Source organism: Eschrichtius robustus, chromosome 11 (assembly GCF_028021215.1).
Source record: "Eschrichtius robustus isolate mEscRob2 chromosome 11, mEscRob2.pri, whole genome shotgun sequence".
Taxonomy (NCBI): domain Eukaryota; kingdom Metazoa; phylum Chordata; class Mammalia; order Artiodactyla; family Eschrichtiidae; genus Eschrichtius; species Eschrichtius robustus.
The window spans coordinates 9,150,967-9,171,739 of NC_090834.1; the positions used below are offsets into that span (position 1 = coordinate 9,150,967).

General features: G+C 39.1%; 2 protein-coding genes across 4 annotated transcripts in view; one reads left to right on the top strand and one right to left on the bottom strand.

Moving 5' to 3' along the window:
• Positions 1-4,247: 4,247 nt before the first annotated feature.
• On the bottom strand, positions 4,248-14,424 carry SPA17 (sperm autoantigenic protein 17). Of its 2 annotated transcripts, none has more exons than XM_068555660.1 (5): positions 14,286-14,424; positions 12,998-13,178; positions 9,315-9,385; positions 7,443-7,517; positions 4,248-4,535 (listed from the first exon to the last, which is right to left on the bottom strand). In XM_068555660.1, exons 2-5 carry the CDS (start codon positions 13,149-13,151, stop codon positions 4,398-4,400), a joined length of 438 nt encoding a protein of 145 aa, XP_068411761.1. In that variant the 5' UTR covers positions 13,152-13,178; positions 14,286-14,424; the 3' UTR covers positions 4,248-4,397. The 2 variants fall into 2 exon arrangements, with proteins under 2 accessions (XP_068411761.1, XP_068411760.1); XM_068555659.1 differs by having other exon boundaries at positions 4,248-4,586.
• Positions 14,425-14,536: 112 nt separating this feature from the next.
• SIAE (sialic acid acetylesterase) overlaps positions 14,537-20,773 on the top strand; it is a 36,137-nt gene continuing 29,900 nt past the window's right edge. The window contains exons 1-2 of one of the 2 annotated variants that reach the window (XM_068556288.1): positions 14,537-14,624; positions 18,227-18,388. In XM_068556288.1, coding sequence (XP_068412389.1) covers positions 14,558-14,624; positions 18,227-18,388 — 229 coding nt within the window. In that variant the 5' untranslated portion in view covers positions 14,537-14,557. Of the gene's footprint in view, positions 14,625-18,226; positions 18,389-20,122; positions 20,193-20,659; positions 20,724-20,773 lie in introns of those variants that run through there. The other variant, XM_068556289.1, reaches the window with a different exon arrangement.

Sequence of the window (20,773 nt, forward strand, 5' to 3'; positions counted from 1 at the left end):
AGATTCCCCTGTTTGCATTGCACAGCTCCAAGAAACACCGTTCACATTGCAATTCCTATGGCAGGCGACTTACATTTCTACATGCCTGTGTTTGTTAACCCCTCCTTCACTGTTTTAACTATTTCCTTTTTTCTCGATGCTTTCCGTAGCCTTTGGTTTTGACAAAAAATTTAATAAACGGTGCAGTGTAGTGAGAAGCCATGTGGATTAAAGTACTGTGATGGGTATTTGTTGTTTTGCTGCCCAGCATCCATTATCCCTTCCTCCTGACATTACTCTGTTTCCTACAAGGAACTTCAAATTGCCTTGACTTTCACCCAGCTGACCCCTTACTCCAGGGGTGGGATCTGACAGTGATCGGTGTACTCCAGTTAGCATATTCTTTTCCCCAGTCCTCAATGATATTCAGGGATGGATGTATAACCCAAACAAAGATAATTCAAAAAGACACATGCACTCCAATGTTCATTGCAGCACTATTTACAATAGCCAGGCCATGGAAGCAACCTAAATGCCCATTGACAGACGAATGGATAAAGAAGTTGTGGTACATATATACAATGGAATATTACTCAGCCATAAAAAGGAACGAAACTGAGTCGTTTGTTGAGACGTGGATGGATCTAGAGACTGTCATACAGAGTGAAGTAAGTCAGAAAGAGAAAAACAAATATCGTATATTAACGCATGTATGTGGAACCTAGAAAAATGGTACAGATGAACCGGTTTGCAGGGCAGAAGTTGAGACACAGATGTAGAGAACAAATGTATGGACACCAAGGGGGGAAAACCGTGGTGGGGTAGGGATGGTGGTGTGCTGAATTGGGTGATTGGGATTGACATGTATACACTCATGTGTATAAAATTGATGACTGGTTAAAAAAAAAAAAGATAATTTGACAGAAGGGATATTTGTTAGGACTTCTCCCACTTCTGTTTAAGCCACCAGAAATAAGTCACCCTTTCTGGGTGCATGTTAAAAAGGCCGTGAACAAAGTAGCAAATCCCTATCCTCCAAGAGCATTCGTTCCAGCAGCAGGAAACAGGCAGTAAACAGGTTGGATGGAATGGTGTTCGGAAACAAGGAGAAAAATTAAAAAGATAAGGAAAAGTGGTTAGAGAGGTAATGGGAGGCAAGATCTGCATAGAACTCTGTAGACCGTTATCAAGACTTTAGCTTTGACTCGGAGTGAGATGAGAAACCACTGGGGGTTTTAGGAAGAGCAGTCACATGATATGACGTAAACTATAACAGGACATTCTGGCCTCTGTGTTGAAAGGGGAAAAGAATGGAGGCGGGGAGATCAGTTATGACAGCTACGAGGCTGTAGTTTATTGAAATATTGGTTCCAATTCTTCACTCCTCAATAGAATTAAATCTAGAGAGAGAGGGAAGCATATCTATAAAGAAATTGTGAGTGCAGCTTTTGACACATGGAGCTGACTAGAGTCAAACACACAGAAAACCCACAAAGTTTCTTGGAAAAGTTTATTGGCAAAGCATTACCAACAACTAAAAGAGGCTGAGGGTGTGCGAGATGTAAACATCTTTGTACTCTCGGTTTTCTACAGACAGGAATCAGGTTGAGACACATCCACCCAAAAGGGTAATTTTCCAATGCCCTTTCCAAGGAAAGATGTATGGAAGATGATGGAAAAAGAATGATTGCCTAGATTGTAGAAATAAGAGCTATGGAGACTAGACTGGACAGTCATTCTTAGGGAGCAGAATCAGCGCTTAATCATGAAACATTATCTCCCCTCCCAAAATAGAGGAACCTGAGGACCTTTGCTCAGTGGGATTTTATAATTGGTTTGGACCAGTGACTGCTATTTGCTTCCATTGTTCTCCTTTATAAATGAGAGTACTTTTTAGTGGGTATGTTATCCCTGTCCATTATTTGTGGTATGTTGGGCGTATGAGAAGACACTTGCTTTTTTTTCTTTTTTTGGCCATGCCACACAGCTTGTAGGATCTTAGTTTCCTGACCAGGGATCGAACCCATGCCCTCGGCAGTGAAACCACTGGACTGCCAGAGAATTCCCAAGACACTTGCTCTTTTAATTCATAGGTCTCTACATCAAGAAGAGCCATATCAGGACCTGATGTGGATCCTGGACTTCAAGGATTTGATGGATCTTTTAGGGGCCGTGGGATAGGAATGAATGTATTTTGCATGTCAAAAGGATGTGAATATTTATAACCAAGAGTGCAGACTGTGGTAGATTGAGTTGTTGGTTCCTCACAACTCTTCACTACCTCTTCATAGTAGTACTACGCATACACGAGGCCTTTGCCACGGTTTCATGGTAAGCAGTGTATTTCCTCACCTCTTGACTTTGGGCTCGGTCAAATGACTTTGTTTGGTCAATGGGATGTTAGTGGAAGTGTTAGGAGCAAAAGCTTGAAATATTCTCCTATGTTGGCTTTTCCTGCTTGTGCTTCTGTGACCACCATGGTCATGCCCCGGGTAGCATTTTCAGCATGGGTTCTGAACAGGACACATGAAGCAAAAATATCACCATCCCTAGATTTGTGTGTGTGTGTGTGTGTGTGTGTGTGTACTGACTATATGGAAGGCACAGTTTTAATCACTTCACATATATATTAGAATTATTGAAAAAGTTAACTGGTATCTTTTTTTGCCCCGCTATATATTCACTGGGAAAAACACTTTTTCTCTTCTGGTCTTCTCTCCAGGACAGGGAAGTCAAGTTTTTGCCTTAATTTGGAGTCCCCTTGATAATCTCCCAAGCGGGATGACTTTGTTTGGGGTGGAAAGGGGTTGGATTGGAATAGGTGCTTTGAATGGAATGAGGGAATGAACAGCTGGAATCCTGGAAGACAGTTGATTTTTTTCTCTCTAAGCCTGGGAGAAGGGGGTTAAGGATGGGTGGAAGGGGTCCATTGGGTATTTAGAGACTTGTGTTTAGCTAGCACATAGCTCTCTATTGGCAGTAAGACCTTGGAAGAGGGATGGCTGCCTGGAGGTGAGTGATTAGAGGATGAATGTCACAACATTGAAATCATTGGCATAAGTCATCTGTATTTGGGTGGAGAAGATCACTTGGGTGAACTTCTGTTGTAGAGCCTAATAAAGGCTCTGATAGGAAAGGGCAATCGGGTAACTCAAATGGGGTACCTTTCTGCTTTGCAAAAAGAGAATGTCTGAGCTTAAGACAAGGATCTCAGTGTATGCAGTTGATGTGCATAACATATGGCTGGTTTTAGAAGCTCTTCAAGTCTGAGCCGCCCAAGCATGTTATTGAGCTTTGGGAAATAATGGCTGTGTGACTGTGAACTAAGAGAGGTGTCACCCTAGAACCAAAGCCTGGGACATCCATTGTGGTGCAGACAGGAATATTAACCAGCCAGGACATTACCTCAGTCTGCTGCTCGTAGAAGGCAACAACATTAATTAAATGTTAAGACTCCACTTTCTCTCCGTTTTGTTTTGGGAAGGGAACTGCATCTTTTGGTCTAAGACATGAACCCTGCAGTTTCTTGGATATTCTAGGGTGGGGAAGCCTCAGAAAGGGAAAACTGAACTTTCTAAAAATAAGGCACTGGCAGCTTGAATGGTTCATTGAAAAAAAAAAAAAAAAAAAAAAAAGACATAGGCTCCTGAATTTGTGAAATAGGTATTATCATTTACACATTAAAGAAACTTGGGAAGTTTTAGCTAAAGAAGAGAGCATTTATGATGTTATGATAACTTTTGTTTTTTGCAAATGTTACGCATTAGTCTTATTCTGTGTGGTTCTGGAGAGCAAGACAATAAAAAAAAAAGAAAACTGTCAGCTGCATGAGTGTAAGAGCAGATATTTACTACTAAATCCCAGCACATGAATTGTGCGTAATACATTTTTTTTCAATAAAAGATTGCATACATGACAAATGAAAACCAATGGGTGAAACTTACAGGGAGACAGATTTTTGACTCAACTTATCTTTCTAATAATTTGAGTTATTCAAAAACTAAATGGACTATCCTTGAAAAGCAGTGGAATTCTCTACTACTGGGAGTGAAAGAGGAGCCAAAGGACTATTTTTCAGGGATGTGATAGAGAGGAGTTATTCATTAGATAATGGTTAAATCACACAGCCTCTGAGATCTCTGAAAACTCAGATACTCCAGCTTTGTAACTCTAAATCCAAGGGTCTCTAGACATAGACTTGGGAGAAGCATAAATAAGACTCATGATCTCAGAGAAGTCTTCAAGAGGCATGTGTTCAATGGCATGTTTATTAAACAAATGCTCACGACAGATTTTCACAATGGCAACAAATGTTATTTCACTACATCAAATCTCACTTATTAAGAAAAAAAGACAGTCACAACAAGGTTGATGGATTTGGATTTTTTCATGTTTTCTGGGGGGTAAAGCCAGTCTCCTCACTCGTTTTCCTCTGTTTTTTCTTGAAGATCACTCGATTTCTTTACCTCCTCTCTGGCTAAGTGTCCCCGGAAGGCTGCTTGGATTTTGAGAGCAGTATTTTCCTCCATGTCCTTGTCTTCATCAGAAGATTCATTCTCAGAAAGGAGAAAAAGTAAGAGACTTCTTAGGCATCTCATATTTTGATGCTATAAAAATAAGAGCATAAACTTAATCAACTTAGGGATGTAACAATCGAGATGGGTTGCTTCCTGAAGGAATTTTATATATCATCACGTTGTATATGTACCAAGTAGTGAATGCCAAAATATCAGACATTTTGTTTTGTCACGCTTTGATATGTCTCTGCAATAAAAGATCATTGCCAACTTCTTTCCCGCAAAACAGCTCCTATTTAACAGCTTCCTATTTAACATTTTTTGGGGGGAAATTAGTGAGAATCCTTGAAGCAGGGTAAAAATGCCAAGAAGAATAGTAAATGTGCTGTTTCAAAATAATCATGATTACACAAAATGGATTATTTTTAATTTCTCAATGATGAGCTAATTAAAATCATACATTTAAAGTGAAATGCCAAAGAGGAATCCATTTAGTCCAATAAAATCAGTTTTAACATGGTTGGTTGAATTTTTGTACACAGCTTCCTTTTTAAAAAAAATTTAGATATAATTTACAGATAGTGAAATGCACAGATCTTAAGTGTACAGGTCAATAGATATATAGCTTTTAATATATTTTTTAAATTATAAAAGTGATACATATACATTTAAAAACTTAAATACCACTGGTAGTGAAAGTTTTCTCCATCTTCCCAAATCCTATACCTAAAAGGTAACCCATCATTATGGATTGAGTATATATATCCTTCTAAAATTTCTCTATATACAAATGTATCCATATGGGTATATATTTGCCTTTTTATTAAAAAAATGAGATCATGCTAATCACAATGTTCTGCAGCTACTTTTTCCATGTAACAATGTATCTTGGTTCCCTTTTTCCCTTTTTCTATGTTATTCAGTATATAATTCTGCCCATTCCTATTTTTTTTTATGACACCATTGTAGTCCATTGTACTGATATACTTTGATTTATTTACTCATTCTCCTACTAATGGACCTTTGGGTTGTTCAAATCCCCCCCTGCCCCCCATGACAAAGAGGCAAATCTAGCTCTTAAACTTTAATATGCAAACAGATTGGTATAAAATCCTCTGAGATGATACCCTAATGTGGGCAAATGAATTATGCTGAAGTTGGAAATCAATGGGCTCTCAATTCAAAGTCATAAAAACCTGTGTAAGGGCACCTATTAAAGATGTAAGGAAATGACACCACCTTCCTTCTTTCCTGTCCTCCCACTGCATCTTATGCTAATGTTAGGCTGATTGAGTTGCACTGATATAATTCTGAGATGACTTATAAAGGTTATAAGGTAAACTTATGACCCACTGGGTAGGAAGTAAGGTATTCCTGGAGGGGGATTGCCCATTTTGGGTGTCAATTATTGTGTAACTAACTGGGACATTAATACATGAGAAGAAACTCAGCAGTTTGGCCTTCAACACTGTAGACTGTGAGTTCTTCTTTCTCACTAGGCTTGGTCCTCTTGAATCTGGACTACGAAGCATATAGGCAGTGACATGCTGGTAAATGTTTAACAACTGGCTCTCCAGAAAAAAAAATTGGTCCTGATTTGTAGTATTTATCATGTAGTATTGGTCCTGATTTGTAGTATTTATCATGATCTTAATACTCCCACTGTGGCTGATTTCAAGCTATCAAAGCGATATTACTGAACATGGGGTTGTGTACATATGTGCACGATTGTCTCTTAAGAGCTGGCTTTAGCACACCACTGAATACAGGCATCTTTGAGAGTGGACCGAGCCTAACCCACTGTTGCTTGGATGGAGGCTGTCAGGCAGGAAGTCATTTTTGTAGAGCGAAATGCATGGAAGATGAGTAGGACTCATTGTGTAAAGCCATTTTATTTGGCTGTATGCAATTCCCCATGAGCTTCCTTTTGTTATGTCTGAACGTTTACCACTGTGTGGTGATGACAGCATCAATTAGTGAGAAGTTCCTGAAATGGAAGGTGAATCCGAAGGATCAAGACTGAGGCTGTATACCCTGAGAAAACCATAATTCAAAAAGACACATGCACCCCCAGTGTTCACTGCAGCACTATTTACAGTAGCCAGGTCATGGAAGCAACCTAAATGTCCATCGACAGATGAATGGATAAAGATGTGGCACATATATACAATGGAAAATTGCTCAGCCATAAAAAGGAACAAAATTGGGTCATTTGTAGAGACGTGGATGTACCTAGAGACTGTCATACAGAGTGAAGTAAGTCAGAAAGAGAAAAACAAATATCGCATATTAATGCATATATGTGGAACCTAGAAAAATGGTACAGATGAACCTATTTGCAAAGCAGAAATAGAGACACAGACGTGGAGAACAAATGTATGGACACCAGTGGGGGGAAGGGGTGGGATGAACTGGGAGATTGGGATTGACATATATACACCACTGTGTATAAAATAGATAACTAATGAGAACCTATTGTATAGCACAGGGAACTCTACTCAGTGCTCTGTGGTGACCTAAATGGGAAGGAAATCCAAAACAGAGGGGATATATGTATACATATAGCTGATTCACTTCACTGTACAGCAGAAACTAACACAGCATTGTAAAGCAACTTTGCCTCAATAAAAAATTTAAAAAAAAAGACTGAGGCTGTGATTTTTGTCTGTTCTTCCCCTTGGGGAGATTTTCCCATCCATAATCTTCTTCCATAATCTTGGAAAATAAGATTTTATTTTTAAGGGGAAGAATGAGTTTTCCTTTATAAGAGGCATGGCTAAAACTGATCCGCCAGTTAGTATATCACTGGTGCTAGTTATCTAAAAAGCAAAATCATGATTTTTAGCAATATGGATAACAGACTGGATTCATATTTGGAGGATAATTTTAAATTGAGGGATGTCATTCTTTGTAGGAATCCAATAGTACATGGAAAATATAACTTACTAAGGCTGTCACCTCTTTCATAGATGTCTGAGACTTTTCTTTTCCAGGCTCACATTTCTCCAGTGGTTCTTGCTCCTAGAGGGGAGAGGGCCAAATAGGGCATGTTTCCAAAACAGTAAAGTCTTGGATCAAACTGCTTAAAGGTAATTAAATATTACTTTAAGTTATTGATAAGTGGTGGGAATTAAACACATATTTTTTAACAAGGAAAGTAGGTTGGGAAAAGGGATAAAAGAAAACTCTCAAGGAAATATGCATAAACAAATGTTAAAGACCAAGGAATTGGTTAAAAAAAGCTTGATCTTTTGCTTTTGGAATGTGTATAATATTGTTTTATATTAAAAACAAACCATTGTCTTATACTAAAAGTTGATATGATGCTGTAATGAATCCTGAACAAGGAATAAAAAAGAGGTGCCAATAGTTTCTCAAACAGGAATGAAATAAATGCTATTGTACTCCATAGTATGAGGTCAAGTTGACTTTTTAATGATGTTTGTAGATTAAAAACTGAGTCAAAGAAGTAAGTTTTGCTGTGGGGAAGGATTTAAATAGAAAAAAGGGAAACCAGCTCCGTCTATTTTGACATGGTTACTGAAATCTTACTCCAGAATAGAAGCATGGTTAATTCAAAACCTTATGGGAAGAGCTTCTTAAATTCATAAAACATAAATTTAAGGACATATAAGCTAATCAAATAAAGCCTTTAGAATTCAAAAGAGAAGAAAAACCACTCTAAAATTGCTATGTGAATAAGATTTAAAATTTTTCAACATTATTCCTTTGATTTCAATACAACATGAACACACAGAATCTAGTTAAATGGAAATAAACAGAACACCCCCATATCTGGCAGGCACAGATGGATGGAACTTCACTTTTGAACTCATGGAATAAGTGACAGGGGGATTTCCTGAGGAAATCCCCCAAATCTACTGTGCAACACCATCAAAATTTGACCTTTGTTGACTCCTTTTAATTCTAATATCTGCTGCTGCTTCATGGCTAATGTATTATCATACTTGCCTAGAGTAGTGCTTCTCAGACCTTGATGTACCTACAAGTTACTTTGTGGATCTTGTTAAAATTTAACCTCTGATTTGTAGACCTGGGGTAGAGCCTGAGATTGAATTTCCACCAAGTTGCCAGTTGGAGGCAATGACACTGGATCGCACACAGCCTTTCTCAACCGGTGTTCCTCATTGGGATCATAGAACACAGAATTCTTGAAGTGATTATTTTTCTCAATTTTCCAAAGGACGGTACATAAATAGAATCATTCTAGATACAAAGAAGAGACATTGATTCCTTACGTGCAATGGATGCCTTTGGCTTAGGGCTTAATTATTTTGAGGCGTCTTGGTTGAGAAAGACTGGTTCTGAGAATGTTGCTAAAGAGAAGACGGATTCTTTCTCTGAACAGATTGGCGTAATAGAGAAGACTCTATACCATTACCATCTTTAATTCTAATCAGTCTTTTGTAAGACGTCAATGATAATGAAATAATTGGACAAACAGCGTTTTATTTTATGAAATATCATTCATTAATTCAACCAATATTTATTGTGTATCTGCTATTGATAAGTACTGTGGTACTCAATAACATTGGAACAACAAATGAAAGTAATTATTCTATCACTTTCAAGTACATGCTTCCTGTTGATCATCTTTAAATTTAAGCTAAGTACTGTACACGATTCAGATATCTTAGAAAAGAATTTCTTGCCAGAAAGAACAGCACAATTAAAAAGGTTTCATAAGATATTTGTGATGCCTCTCACAATATTCATGATTTTGGGAGATCCCAATAATCTCTGTATCGGAGACAGGGAGAAGAATTAACCAAATTCAATAGCTTCACGGGACCATACCTTGAATGCATGGTTGTTATAGAAGCGGTCATCTACCTTAGTCCCCCATTCTGCTGGATCAAAGTTGGTTTCTAAATAACAAAAATATAATAATTTCAGACTTAGTTTGAGTTCATTAAAGTAAATGTAGACTAGTAACATAAAATGTTTTCTTTTTCAAATTATAGGTCCTTTACTGCCAGTCAAAAATTTTATTGACGCTGTACACAGCCTACTGCTGTAGATATAACCAGTGATTATTAAATATATGATGATGAATTAAACATTAGATGAACCCTTGAGGATATTTAGAAAGGCAGTTAAAAAACCTAATTGCTGCTTTCAGAGTTTACAGTAAAATGGGAGAGACAGAGAACAAATGCTAATACTTAAATATAAGTATAGAAATTTATCATTATATAGTTACGGAAACTTATTATGTATTAGCAAACATGGGGGAAAATGTAAAAAAAATAAATGTTAAATAGTAAGGAAGTTTGGAAAAGTGAAGGATGGGAGAAGTTTTTAAAAATTAGGCATATTATGTAGTAAGTTGACATAGAAGTATTTAAACAGAATTTTTCTTTAACTTTTCATTATGAAGAATTTCAGGCTTAGAAAGTAGAATAATATAACAAATTTCCATGAGCACATTACTCAGATTCAACAATTACAATCTCATGATTGATCTTATTTTATTTGGAACTTCACTCACTTTCCTGCCCTTTCTTCTGATTATTTTCAAGCCAATCCCAGGCATCTTACTATCTTATCTACAAATACTTGCTTCAGTATGCATCTCTAAGATATAAAGCCACAATACCGTTATCACACCTAAAACTACTAACAATAATTCCTTAATATCATCAACTATCCAAATTTCTCCCATTGTCTAATATATTTTTGTTTATTTTTTTTTTTACTGTTGATTTGTTCAAATCAGGACCCAAACAATGGGCACACACAGCCTTTTGTTATGTCTTTTAAATTTCTTATAATTGAAACCTCCCTACCTCCCACGCCACATTTTTTTCCTTGCAATTTATTTGTTGAGGAAATTGAGTCATTTTTCCTCTGGAGTTTTCCACAGTTTAGATATTTCTGATTTCATTCCCACTATGATTTTTTACCAAGTTCCTCTGCCTTCGAATTTCCTGTAGATTGCTAGTTGGATCTATAAGTCTTATCTGATTCAGGTTTGATTTGTTTTTTCAAGAATACTTCATAGGTAGTGCGGTATAATTCTGCCAGGAGATATATAATACCTGGTTGTTTCTCTTTATACAATTTTTATGGGCCCATTGATGATGACTGCTTAGATAATTTCTTTAGGGGTTGCAAAATGGCAATGTTCTAATTTGATCATTACTTCTTTATTTCTGGAGTACTCAATAAAAAATACTTTCCCTGTTTGGTTACCCTGAAATACAGTTCTTACATAAAAGGCAGGTTAAAGGTTTGATTCTTTTCCTTTATTTACCAGTTTTCAGATTAATCAGTTGGTTCCTTAGGATCCTCTCGACAAGTTTTCTTGGTGTTTTTTTAGTAAATAATAATGAACTAATGAATATTTAACAAATTGAATGAATTTCAATCCACTGCATTTATTAATCTTATTGATGCTCTAATTGTCCAAAATTGGCCAGTAGGAGCTTATTCAGGTGCTCAGATGTTCCTGAGCCCTTTGGAAACAACTCTAATAATCTTTGATAGTTTTCTTATTTTCTGGTATGGCAAGGTGTTGAGGGTCATCTTGCATATTTCCCGCCCAGTTTATGGGATTGGTTAGTTCTCCAAGAAGCTCTGGTTCCTGGAAGATGGTAGCTGGAGGCCAAAGTCTAGGGACTAGGTGCTCACTGGTAGTGGGTTGGTCATTGTTTTGAGGCCTTTAAAAAATACAGAGAGCTAGAAAATAATACTTTCACTTTTCAAAGAGAAAATATATCATGAAGTCTGATGATATTTTTCAATTCAAATTTAGAGTTATGGGATCTTATTAACTTCTTTCATTTTTATATTTGTATGTCATTTTTCTTACACTAAAAATTCTATTCCTAATAACAGTAGGATAGTTACTTATTTGCTATATTCTACAATATATAAAAAATTACAGAATAACTGCACTATAATATTATTAAATATTATTATTTCCAGTGATAACTGAAAACAATTTAAGATTTTTTTTTAAAACTTCATTTTGTTTTTAGGCTATATCCACCAGGAATGCACAAAGTACGGTGTTATAAAGTCTCTTGAAATAATTCTTTTTTGTGCGGTTATGTTACCCATTTAATTCTAGTTAGGTTCATTTGTTTCACTTTGCTTCTAAATTTAGAAATTGCTTAACAATTTAAAATTTTAATTCTATTTTATAACTATGTGAAACATATATGATTTTGAATTTAAGATGTATTCAGACAAGTCTAGCTTCTATCCTGTTCCCTCCGCTCTCTGTTCCTTCTCCTGCTAGAGGTAAATGTTTTTTTGCTTTTTTTTTTTTTAGAGGTAAATGTTAATTTTTTAAAGATTTATTCTTCCATTTAAAAAATATAAATGAACGGTTATGTATTCATATCAACACCTTTTTGTTAGATAATTGGTAGCATACTAAATACATTTTTTTCCACCTTACTTTTTTCACTGAATATATCCTGAGGGTCACTGCATAACATCATAGAGATCTTCCTCGTTCCATTTTTGTCTGTTTGTTTACATCTATACATTAATCAGTAGTGTAGATGTACTCAAGTTTATTCAAAAAATCCTCTATGATGAATATTTGGGTTGCTTCCTCAAGTAACAATAAATTGTAAAATGATTAAAAATGGAATGTTTATTTGCTTGTGACTATTTCTAGTCACCTTTACTACTCTGTTGGAAAACTGTAATCAAAAGTAATGATGACAGCTTAAACAAAATGGTTGTTCTAGTCAGGGCTTTTAATAGAAACTTATAGCTGTAATAATTCTCATTTTGACCAGTGGGTCAGGTCTTGATTGTCATGAACCTTCAAGGCTGGGAATTTGGAAATTTTATTTATGGAAGTGAAGAAACTCTGCTTTGGCTCTCAACCAACTCTGCTTTTGGCTCTCAACCTCACTGTTGGCAGGAACCTTAGTCTCTGGACAGGATGGGACCTTGGAAATATAGAAAAAGAATATAAATTACCTTCCCAAGCTGGAAGTTCACTTTTCAAAGCAGTTTTTCTCTGCACCTTTATTGAGGAACAGTTTCATATACCCCTGTGAATACCAACTTATTGAATCTAAGGAGTATAGAATTATTTTTTTACAACACTTAATAATGCTTTCAAGTAAGAAGAGTCAAAATGTAAAGAAAACCATAAACTCTCCTCCCAGGAAGAACAGACAGTCAACTGCCTGGGAGGCATAGGAACAGCATGCTGGAAAACAGATAGCTAGAGTGGGTGCTCTCCTGAGCTCCCCTTCCACCCCACGTGTCCATGAGAAATACAGAGAAGAAGGTCTGAGTGATAAACAGGTAATCTTCAATAATGTGAAATAATGTGATTTAAGAGAGCCTGTCAAAGGGCACATGCTGTTTCAAATAGCAAGAACTGTTAGTTGAAGATACCTGCCCCATAAAGGCTTTCTGTGGAATAGGAATGGTCTTAAGCAGGTCTCACCATAATCAAATGCTTAGTCTCTTATTTTTTAAAAAATGCCGATTTTAAGAAAGCTTACTCTCTCTTTTCTCTAGAAGATTCTCAAAATATGCTGCTGCAAAAGCTGGTATATTGTCTGGTTGCTCCCTCAGAATCTCACGTGTGAGCCCTTCAAGAAGATTCCCAAATCCTTGTGGAATTCGGTAGTGGGTGCTGGAGAATGGAATCGACATCTCCTTGGGAGGAACTGCCTATTGTACCTAGAGATTCATTAAAGAGTACTGTCTTTAAATTTGTCTGATTTTACTTATATAATCACAACTATGACAACAAGTTACTTCTGAGACTCCAAATTTCTGGACTTCAGTCCTTTTTTTCCCGAACATAGCCCAAGTCCATCCATTTCTTCCAAAGAGTTTTGAAATTTTCCATTATTAGAATATTAAACATATTTAATAGGTGAAATTATTTTTTAAAAATTACAAAAATCACAGATTTTTCACTGTAATACTAAGTACTTTTTCCTCTCTCTCCCTCTTTGTCTTTAAAATGGTAATTTTTGCTATCCCACAGGAATTTAGAGAGAATGATTATTAAAAATTCATCTTAAATTGCCGAAAAGACCCTGTTTAAGGTCTAAAATTAAAAAAAGAGAGAAAAAAAACTGGTCCTTGTTATAGAAATTAATTTGTCGAATGAATAAGTTTCACACTTAGTCGTTCCCTTAGCTTCCACTTCTGAAGCATGACCTACAATGCCTCACTGAAGCATCTATATACTCTGGAAGGGACAGTGGGGACAGAGCGGCTGGGGGCAAGGTCATGATTCTGCAATTCCAGACTGCAAAGTTTGGGGATGCTTACATTTTCTGGTTTTGTCTCGACCAGGTCTTCTCTTCCTGTCTTGGAATACAAGGGTCAGATAAGGATAGCTGCTAAGCAGCGGGTTGGGCTACTGAGTCTGCAAACAACACTCAGGGACCTGGCCTGTTTGTGAGAGTGTCAATGCCGAATAAGGCCGGAAGCCGTGGTAGGGGTCTAGGTGGGGGACTAGTCGGTTTAATGAGGCCGAATCTATAGAGTTTTTCTTCTTTTTTTTGAGGGAACAGGAAATGAGGCATTGAGTCATTCTAGGGTTGTGAAAAAGAAAAGACTCTGAACTAACGTGGGGAGTGGAGGGCGGTCGGAGGGGGAACACAGGTCTAGTCGGGGGTGGCACGTCGAGGATCTGGGATTTCGGACTCGCTGCTTGGCTCCCAGTCTGCCCTAGGCTTCCCGGAATGCGGCGGGGATCCTGAGAGAATACGAGAGGCGAAGGGAAAAGGCGAGGTCTCGATTTCGGAAAGGAAATGGGATAAACCGCCTCACCTCTTAGGTCTCTCAGAGCTGCAGCCGATGGTTCAGGTTGTGTTTTCTCGTTGCCGGGAAACCGGGTTTTGTTTTGTTTTTTTCCATTCAACTACGGCGGCCGAGGAGAGGCACGGGCCCTCCCGGAGGCCGCGGACAGCTTCGCGGACTGAATGGCCTGGGAAGGGCGGAGTCAGGCCTTTTCCGCCCTGAGCAGGCCCCGCCCCAACGGCCCCGCCTCCGCTGGCGTTCCCGCCCCGAGGCCCGCGCCGGGGTGAGGGCTCCTCTCAAACATGGTCGCGCCGGGATTTGTGTTTGGGCTCTTGCTGCCGTTACTCCTGCGGGCCGACGCAAGTGCAGGTGAGGCGGCCGGGCTCGGCCCGACCCCTGCCCGTCCGTCAGCCTGCGCGGGCTCCGAGGTCCCGCGTCCTCCGCAGGACCGCCCCCCGTGCCCTTCTCTCTAGCTCCGGGAAGGAAGCCCGGGTAGGAGCCGGGTTCCACCACCCAGGCCTCGGCTGCGGGTGTCCGCTGGGCAGGAGCCCCGGCCTGTCCGCTTCCTCCACTCCCTTCCACCTCCCCTGTGATGCAGCATGTGGGGCAGCGGGCGAGTTGGGTTTATCTAAGGAGGGGAGGCCCAAATGTGCCCAGACCGAGGCCCTCAGTGTCTGAATAATTGCAGGGGAACTCGAAGGGGAGGGGGCGAAGCTAGTTAGATAATATTTGGAAACTGGTGACTGAGTCATCCAAAACATTTCAGTGCTGCCCCCTCAGTGGTGCCCCTGGGGAGGGTTTGCTTCAGGCTGGGTTGCTTGGGGGAATTAAATTTTCCTAGTTTAAGTGGTGATTAGGGCTAAGACATACAACCCCCTCACTAGCTCAGAGTATGTAAGACTCAGCTTTGATTCCTGCTGCAGCTCGCAGACACTGGTGGTGGGATAATATGCGTGGCATGGGGGAGGGGGATGACTCACTGTGACTATTGTCCAGGTCATATCGTGTCATTTGAATACCCCAGACTGGATGCTGGGTCACAGAACAGAAATGAAAGTTGAGGTGGGAGAACAGACAGTGCAGAAAAATAACTGCACTGCCTAAGAACCTGCAAAGTACCCAGATGCAGACAAACTGCAGCCCTTAAGTGGTTTTTCAGGGTTTAACAAAAGTGTAAACTAGCAGCACTTTATATCATTTCCTGACTCATCCCCACTCAGTGACCTTTGAGTCCAGTATATGAGGTGGGGAGAGGGGAAAGAGGAGAATAGGGCCATTATTCTATTAATTTTTCTGTTAAAGGCTGTTAACTTTAACATCACTATTTTATCTTTGCCTTTGGGTCATATTGTTACATCACCTTCATTAACAATGACTTTATTTTTTAATTTATTAATGCTCCTAATTTTCTTCCCTTATTTGGTTGCATATCCTGACTTCTTTCCTTCAAATCATTCCCCCTGTGCTCATGTTTATCACGTAATAGTTGAAATGTGCAAACATGTATGTAGCAATGATAAAATGAACACCCAGAGGCACTTCACCCAACTTAAGAACTAGAACGTTGCCAGTTTTATTGAGACTCCGTGGATATTCCTCCCTAGTGCATCCACCAGTTCCTCACCAGAGGTAACCACTGTCCTAATTTTGTCAAGTCTACTTTTAACTTCCCAGAACACTAATTCCTGTTTTTCTACTCCAACACCCAAAGAAAACATTGAAGACCTAAAAAAAATTCAAATGTTGTGTCTTTTATTTGACAAACACAATTACCAGTCCCACCTCCTTTCTTGTTCTCCTGTTTTGTCCATTGCTCAATTCCTTGGTAATGTTCCACTGTCTATTCTTATCAGCTTGGAATGTGAGCTTTATACGAACAGGGAATATGACTTGTCTTTTGATTTACCACCAGTATCTAACTGTGGCAGAGTGGAAATTTCAGTGACTTTGGAATCAGGTGGCTTGATTTCTTGTCCTGTCTTAAACTACCTATGTGATTTGAGGCCAAAGAAGTTTAACATCTGTACTGTGTTTAGCTTTCTGCCTGACACAGTTACTCTCCCCAGTAGAATGTAAGCTCCCTGCTGGCAAAGATTTTTGCCTGCTTTTTTTTTTCTTTCTTTCACTGTTACATCCTCAGTGCTTAAAATCATGTCTGGCACACAGTAGGCATCTTTAAGTATTTGGTGAATGAATTAATATGCAAGCTATTTTAAAAAATTACCTAATCTACTTGGGTCTCAGTCTGTTGATCAGTAAATAACGTGATTATACCCCAGGGTGTAAAAGATTCTTTCCACCTCTAAAATTCTTTAACTCAGAATAGAGCCATGCACAAAGAGGTTCAGTGAATGTGTGTTGTCGAAAACAGACTGACCGGGAAAACTATTTTCCCCAACATTTGAGAAGGAGGCCGCACACCTCCAGAGCCCCTTATTTGCCTGGGCTCATGCCTGCGGCAGCCAGTTTCCTTCAATCCCTTCCCCACCCCATCCTCTTTCTGCTCAGCTCTTAGGCCTTTGGTTTTCAGGTTTTGTTCCATATAAAACACCCAAGACAAGGCCTTCCCACACATGCGCCTCTTCCCTTCCCTCCAGCGTGCTTATGCAATTCTGGGCTGTTGTAGTCTCTTCGCAGAGCGTTTTGCTCCTGGTAGCTGTGCATCTCCAGCCCAGTGGGTCTTCTGGATGATCTTTGATTGTCATGTAGGTTTTATGCTGGAACAAACTCCTAAGAGAGAGCTGAGGATGTCTAGGGACTGGGTTGTTATTCGAAGTGCAGGACAAATAGGCCACCAAGTCTGTGTAGGAGACCCCATTAGCTGTGCTGCCCTGTTAAGTATAGCCTAAGGGGCTGTCATCATTGTAGCTTCCAGGGGGGAAAATGTCAACTTTGTTAGTTCTGATTCTCTTTCCTGCCTATCATTTTTGTTTAAAACCCTTTAAAAAAATCTTAATTTTGTTAATTATTTTCTTCTAGGGAGTTTTGTCTGTTTTGTTCAGACAAATTGGGATGTAACTTAAAAAAAGTTTTTTTTCCCCCTTATGAAGTTTTGATGAGGAACCCACTGAGATAATTTGGATAGATGCTTCTTATTAATAAAATACTTCGATATAGGCTGGATGTTAAAAATAGGAATGATATCGTTAAAGTGAATTCTTATTCAATCTTGTTAGTGACTGTCTAGAATAGAATCCACAGTTTCAAGTGCTCCTTCTCTTTTTGTATAATTTAGCTTGTGAAATGGGTGAATTGCAACAAAAGACCTTTTGTTCAGACACTTTGACCTTCTGTCTCTCACTGACCTTATTTTTTGCATCTTAATTTATCTGAATTTACCTTAGAAGGAAGCAGACTGGTTGCAGATATTCATAAATGTTTATTTAGAATTTTCAGTGGGTTGTCAAAAAACACGATAAGGAGAATTATTTGAGGGAAATCGACACTGAGAGGATGGAAAGGGGGAGATAAAGAGTGGGGAAAAAGTTTAGAAAAGGCTGTGTTGAAGAGAGGCAGCCTTCTTTATTCCCAGCTATGAGGAGTGGGAGTGGTAATGCGAAGTAGGGAAAGGAAGTGGTTTTATTTTTCTCATAAATACCATCTGTGAGGTGCATAAAAAGAGCATTTTGGTGATTTTTGGGGGAGAGAGTCAAGCGTTTGGGCCAAGCCTGAGAGCAAAGGAAGATGAAGAGCTTTGAAGGGGAGGAGGCTTGTGGTAAATGGGTTGCCCTAGGCTTTGTGAGTTTTCCTTATTGGTCATCTTGTACTGTGATGCATATTGCTGGAAACTGTTCTTGTTATGTTGCTTAGCTAATCAGGAGGAATAAGCTCTCATTTTAGAAAATTAAAAGGACTGGTTATCTTCAAATTCTCATGTATTAAGACTGTATGTTCCTTGCCATTGAACCAGATTCAATCTGGTGATGAATCTCTCCAACGCTGCTCTCCTAAGTGTTTGCTAAATTTTTTAGATGTTGGTTTTCGCTTTGCTTCCTACATCGATGATTACATGGTGCTGCAGAAGGAGCCTGCAGGGGCAGTGATTTGGGGCTATGGAGTATCCGGAGCCACAGTGACAGTGTCTCTGTGCCAAGATCAGGAAACCATCATGAAGAAAGTGACCAGTGTGAAAGGTAAGACAGGCCATCCTCCGCTCAGCTTTTGTCTTCTTCTGCCACCTGCTGGAGATCTGAAAATGAATGCTAAGAGTCCAGCTCAGGTTATCCATCCATCCATCGATCCATCCATCGATCCATCCATAAAAGTTCTTTGAGTATTTACCATGTGCACTGAGGATACAAAGAAAAATAAGACCAGGCCAAAGTCCCTGTCCTCAAGGAGCTCATGGAATAATGGGAATAGATACCAAGCCATGTAGTGCAGTATGATAGGTGCTCTGGTGGAGGTGGTTATGGGGTATCATGGGATCCAGAAGAGAAACATCTAACTCAGATTGGCTGGTAAGGGAAGGTTTCCACTGAAGGTGACATTTGAACTGAATCATATATAAAAGAGAGGTAGTATTGAGGAGGGGTTAAGAACCTAGGCTCTGGAATTCACCATCCCCATTCAGACCCTGACTCTGTCGCTTAATGGCTATATAACATTGGACATGTAATTTAACATCTCTCTGTCACAATTTCTTCATTTGTATAGCAGTGATAATAATATTTAGGATTATTGTGAGGGTTAAATGAATGAACATATCTAAAGTACTTAGAACAGTGCCCGGCACACAATAAGTACTGAAGAAGTGTTAGCTGTTGTTATTTTTGTTACTATTATTATTATAATATTTAGTCAGTCACTCAAATATTTACTGAGTGCCTACTAAGTGCCAGATACTGTGCCAGGTACTGGTTATGCAGTGATGAGCAAAACAGATGTGGTCTCTCCCCTAATGAAGCTTATGGATTTGAGGAGAGACAGAAAAATAAGAAGCAATTACAGTTAAGTGTAGTAAGTGCCACAATGGGGAAGTATAGAGTGCTATGGGAGTGCTTAAGAGGGAAAATTAACTTAGTCTAAGGCTTATTTTGAAAGATGAGCAGGGCAAGCCAGGTAGAGGGAATAGCCTGGGCAAAGGCGTGGAGGCGTGAGTGAGCCTGGGTCACTGGAGGAATGGCAGGCAGGTTGGTTTGTCTGGACCACTGGGGTGTGTGACCAGTGGTGGATGGCAGGAGATAAGGTTGGAAACATAGGGAGGCTTGTTTGTCGTTGCTATGGAGCGTACACTGTACTTTGGATAGATGGATTTTAAGCAGCAAAATAACACAGTCTGATTTGTATTTTAGAAAGATTACTCTGGCATCACTGTGGAAGAAGGATTGGAGATGCATGAGACTAAAGGTGGTGGGACCTGCTAGCAGGCTGTTATGATATTTAGGCAATAGACATTGAAGGCTTGACCCCAAATAGTGGCTAATTCTCAAATAGGTGAGAATTAGCAATTAGCAGGCTTCACGAAGAGACGTCCTAAAAGGAGTCTCCGTCTAGAAGAGATAAAGATGTAAAAAAAAAAAAAAAAAAAAAGAGAGAGAGATAAAGATGTATAAGATAGCATGCGGAGGAGCTCAGAGTTACCGGATGCAGGAAGGTGTGCTCAGGGCTGGGTCAAGTGGAGACCTGGTTGTATCTTAGTTAGAGGTAACTACGGAGCTATGGGATGTTGAGGTGAGAGTCAGGTGAGGAGGCTTCTCTGGGGGGGTGGAGTTAATGTGGAGGCTGGTGGTTTGAGAGGGGACTTGAATATATATGTGACAGCGAAGCTTGTGGAAATTTTATTGGCCCCTGAAAACAAGGATTACCTGATTAGTTTTGTCAATATACAGGACCGATATCCAATCCAGAGTGATCCAGATGCTGGTGCAGACTTTTAATAATTCATTTCCATTCAGCAAACATTAAGAAATACTAAGTACCAGGCATAGATGCAAGGTAAGTGCTTCTAGTTCTTGGGTTTTAAGACTTTTTAAGGTAAGAAGCTTATTGGGTGAAATTCAGAGACCTGAAAGGGAAGCTTAAGCTGATTGAGAAGTTGTTCTCTGTTAGATTTAAATGCTATTGGTGACTTGTAGGATATACTGAAAATGAAGAATTCAGGAGACTAGCAGTGCTTTCTTTTTGTGTTGCATCCATCTCAGAAATGAACAGTACGGAGTACAGATAGTGGTACTCTCAGTAAAAAGACATTGATTTAGAGATCTAAAGAATTGATGTAATTGTTTGAAAACAATAAATAGGATTTCCTTAGTGCTAAAAAATAACATTACCAGTAAATATTTAGGAGACAGAGACTGTACAGTGCCATAGAAATAGAGAAAGCACATAATACATAGCATTTCAGTTTTTAAAAATGTTCTTATGCATTATTTTTAGTTTTTTCCCCTTCATGGCTGTTGCAGGGCCAATATTTGGAGTGTCCAGAGACGAGACAGGAGGGTAGGTGGTGACGAGAAGGAATAAAAGGTAATAATTAGGGGATGAGCCCCTCTTCTCCTTTACTGTGATAGTGAACT

Coding starts and splice junctions, on each gene's coding strand:
- SPA17 (XM_068555659.1), bottom strand. CDS start 13,151: ATGTCGATTCCATTCTCCAGCACCCACTACCGAATTCCACAAGGATTT. Junction 9,386..12,997: donor TCTTCTAGAGAAAAGAGAGA/GTAAGCTTTCTT, acceptor TTTGTTATTTAG/AAACCAACTTTGATCCAGCA. Junction 4,587..7,442: donor TGAAAGAGGTGACAGCCTTA/GTAAGTTATATT, acceptor TTATTTTTATAG/CATCAAAATATGAGATGCCT.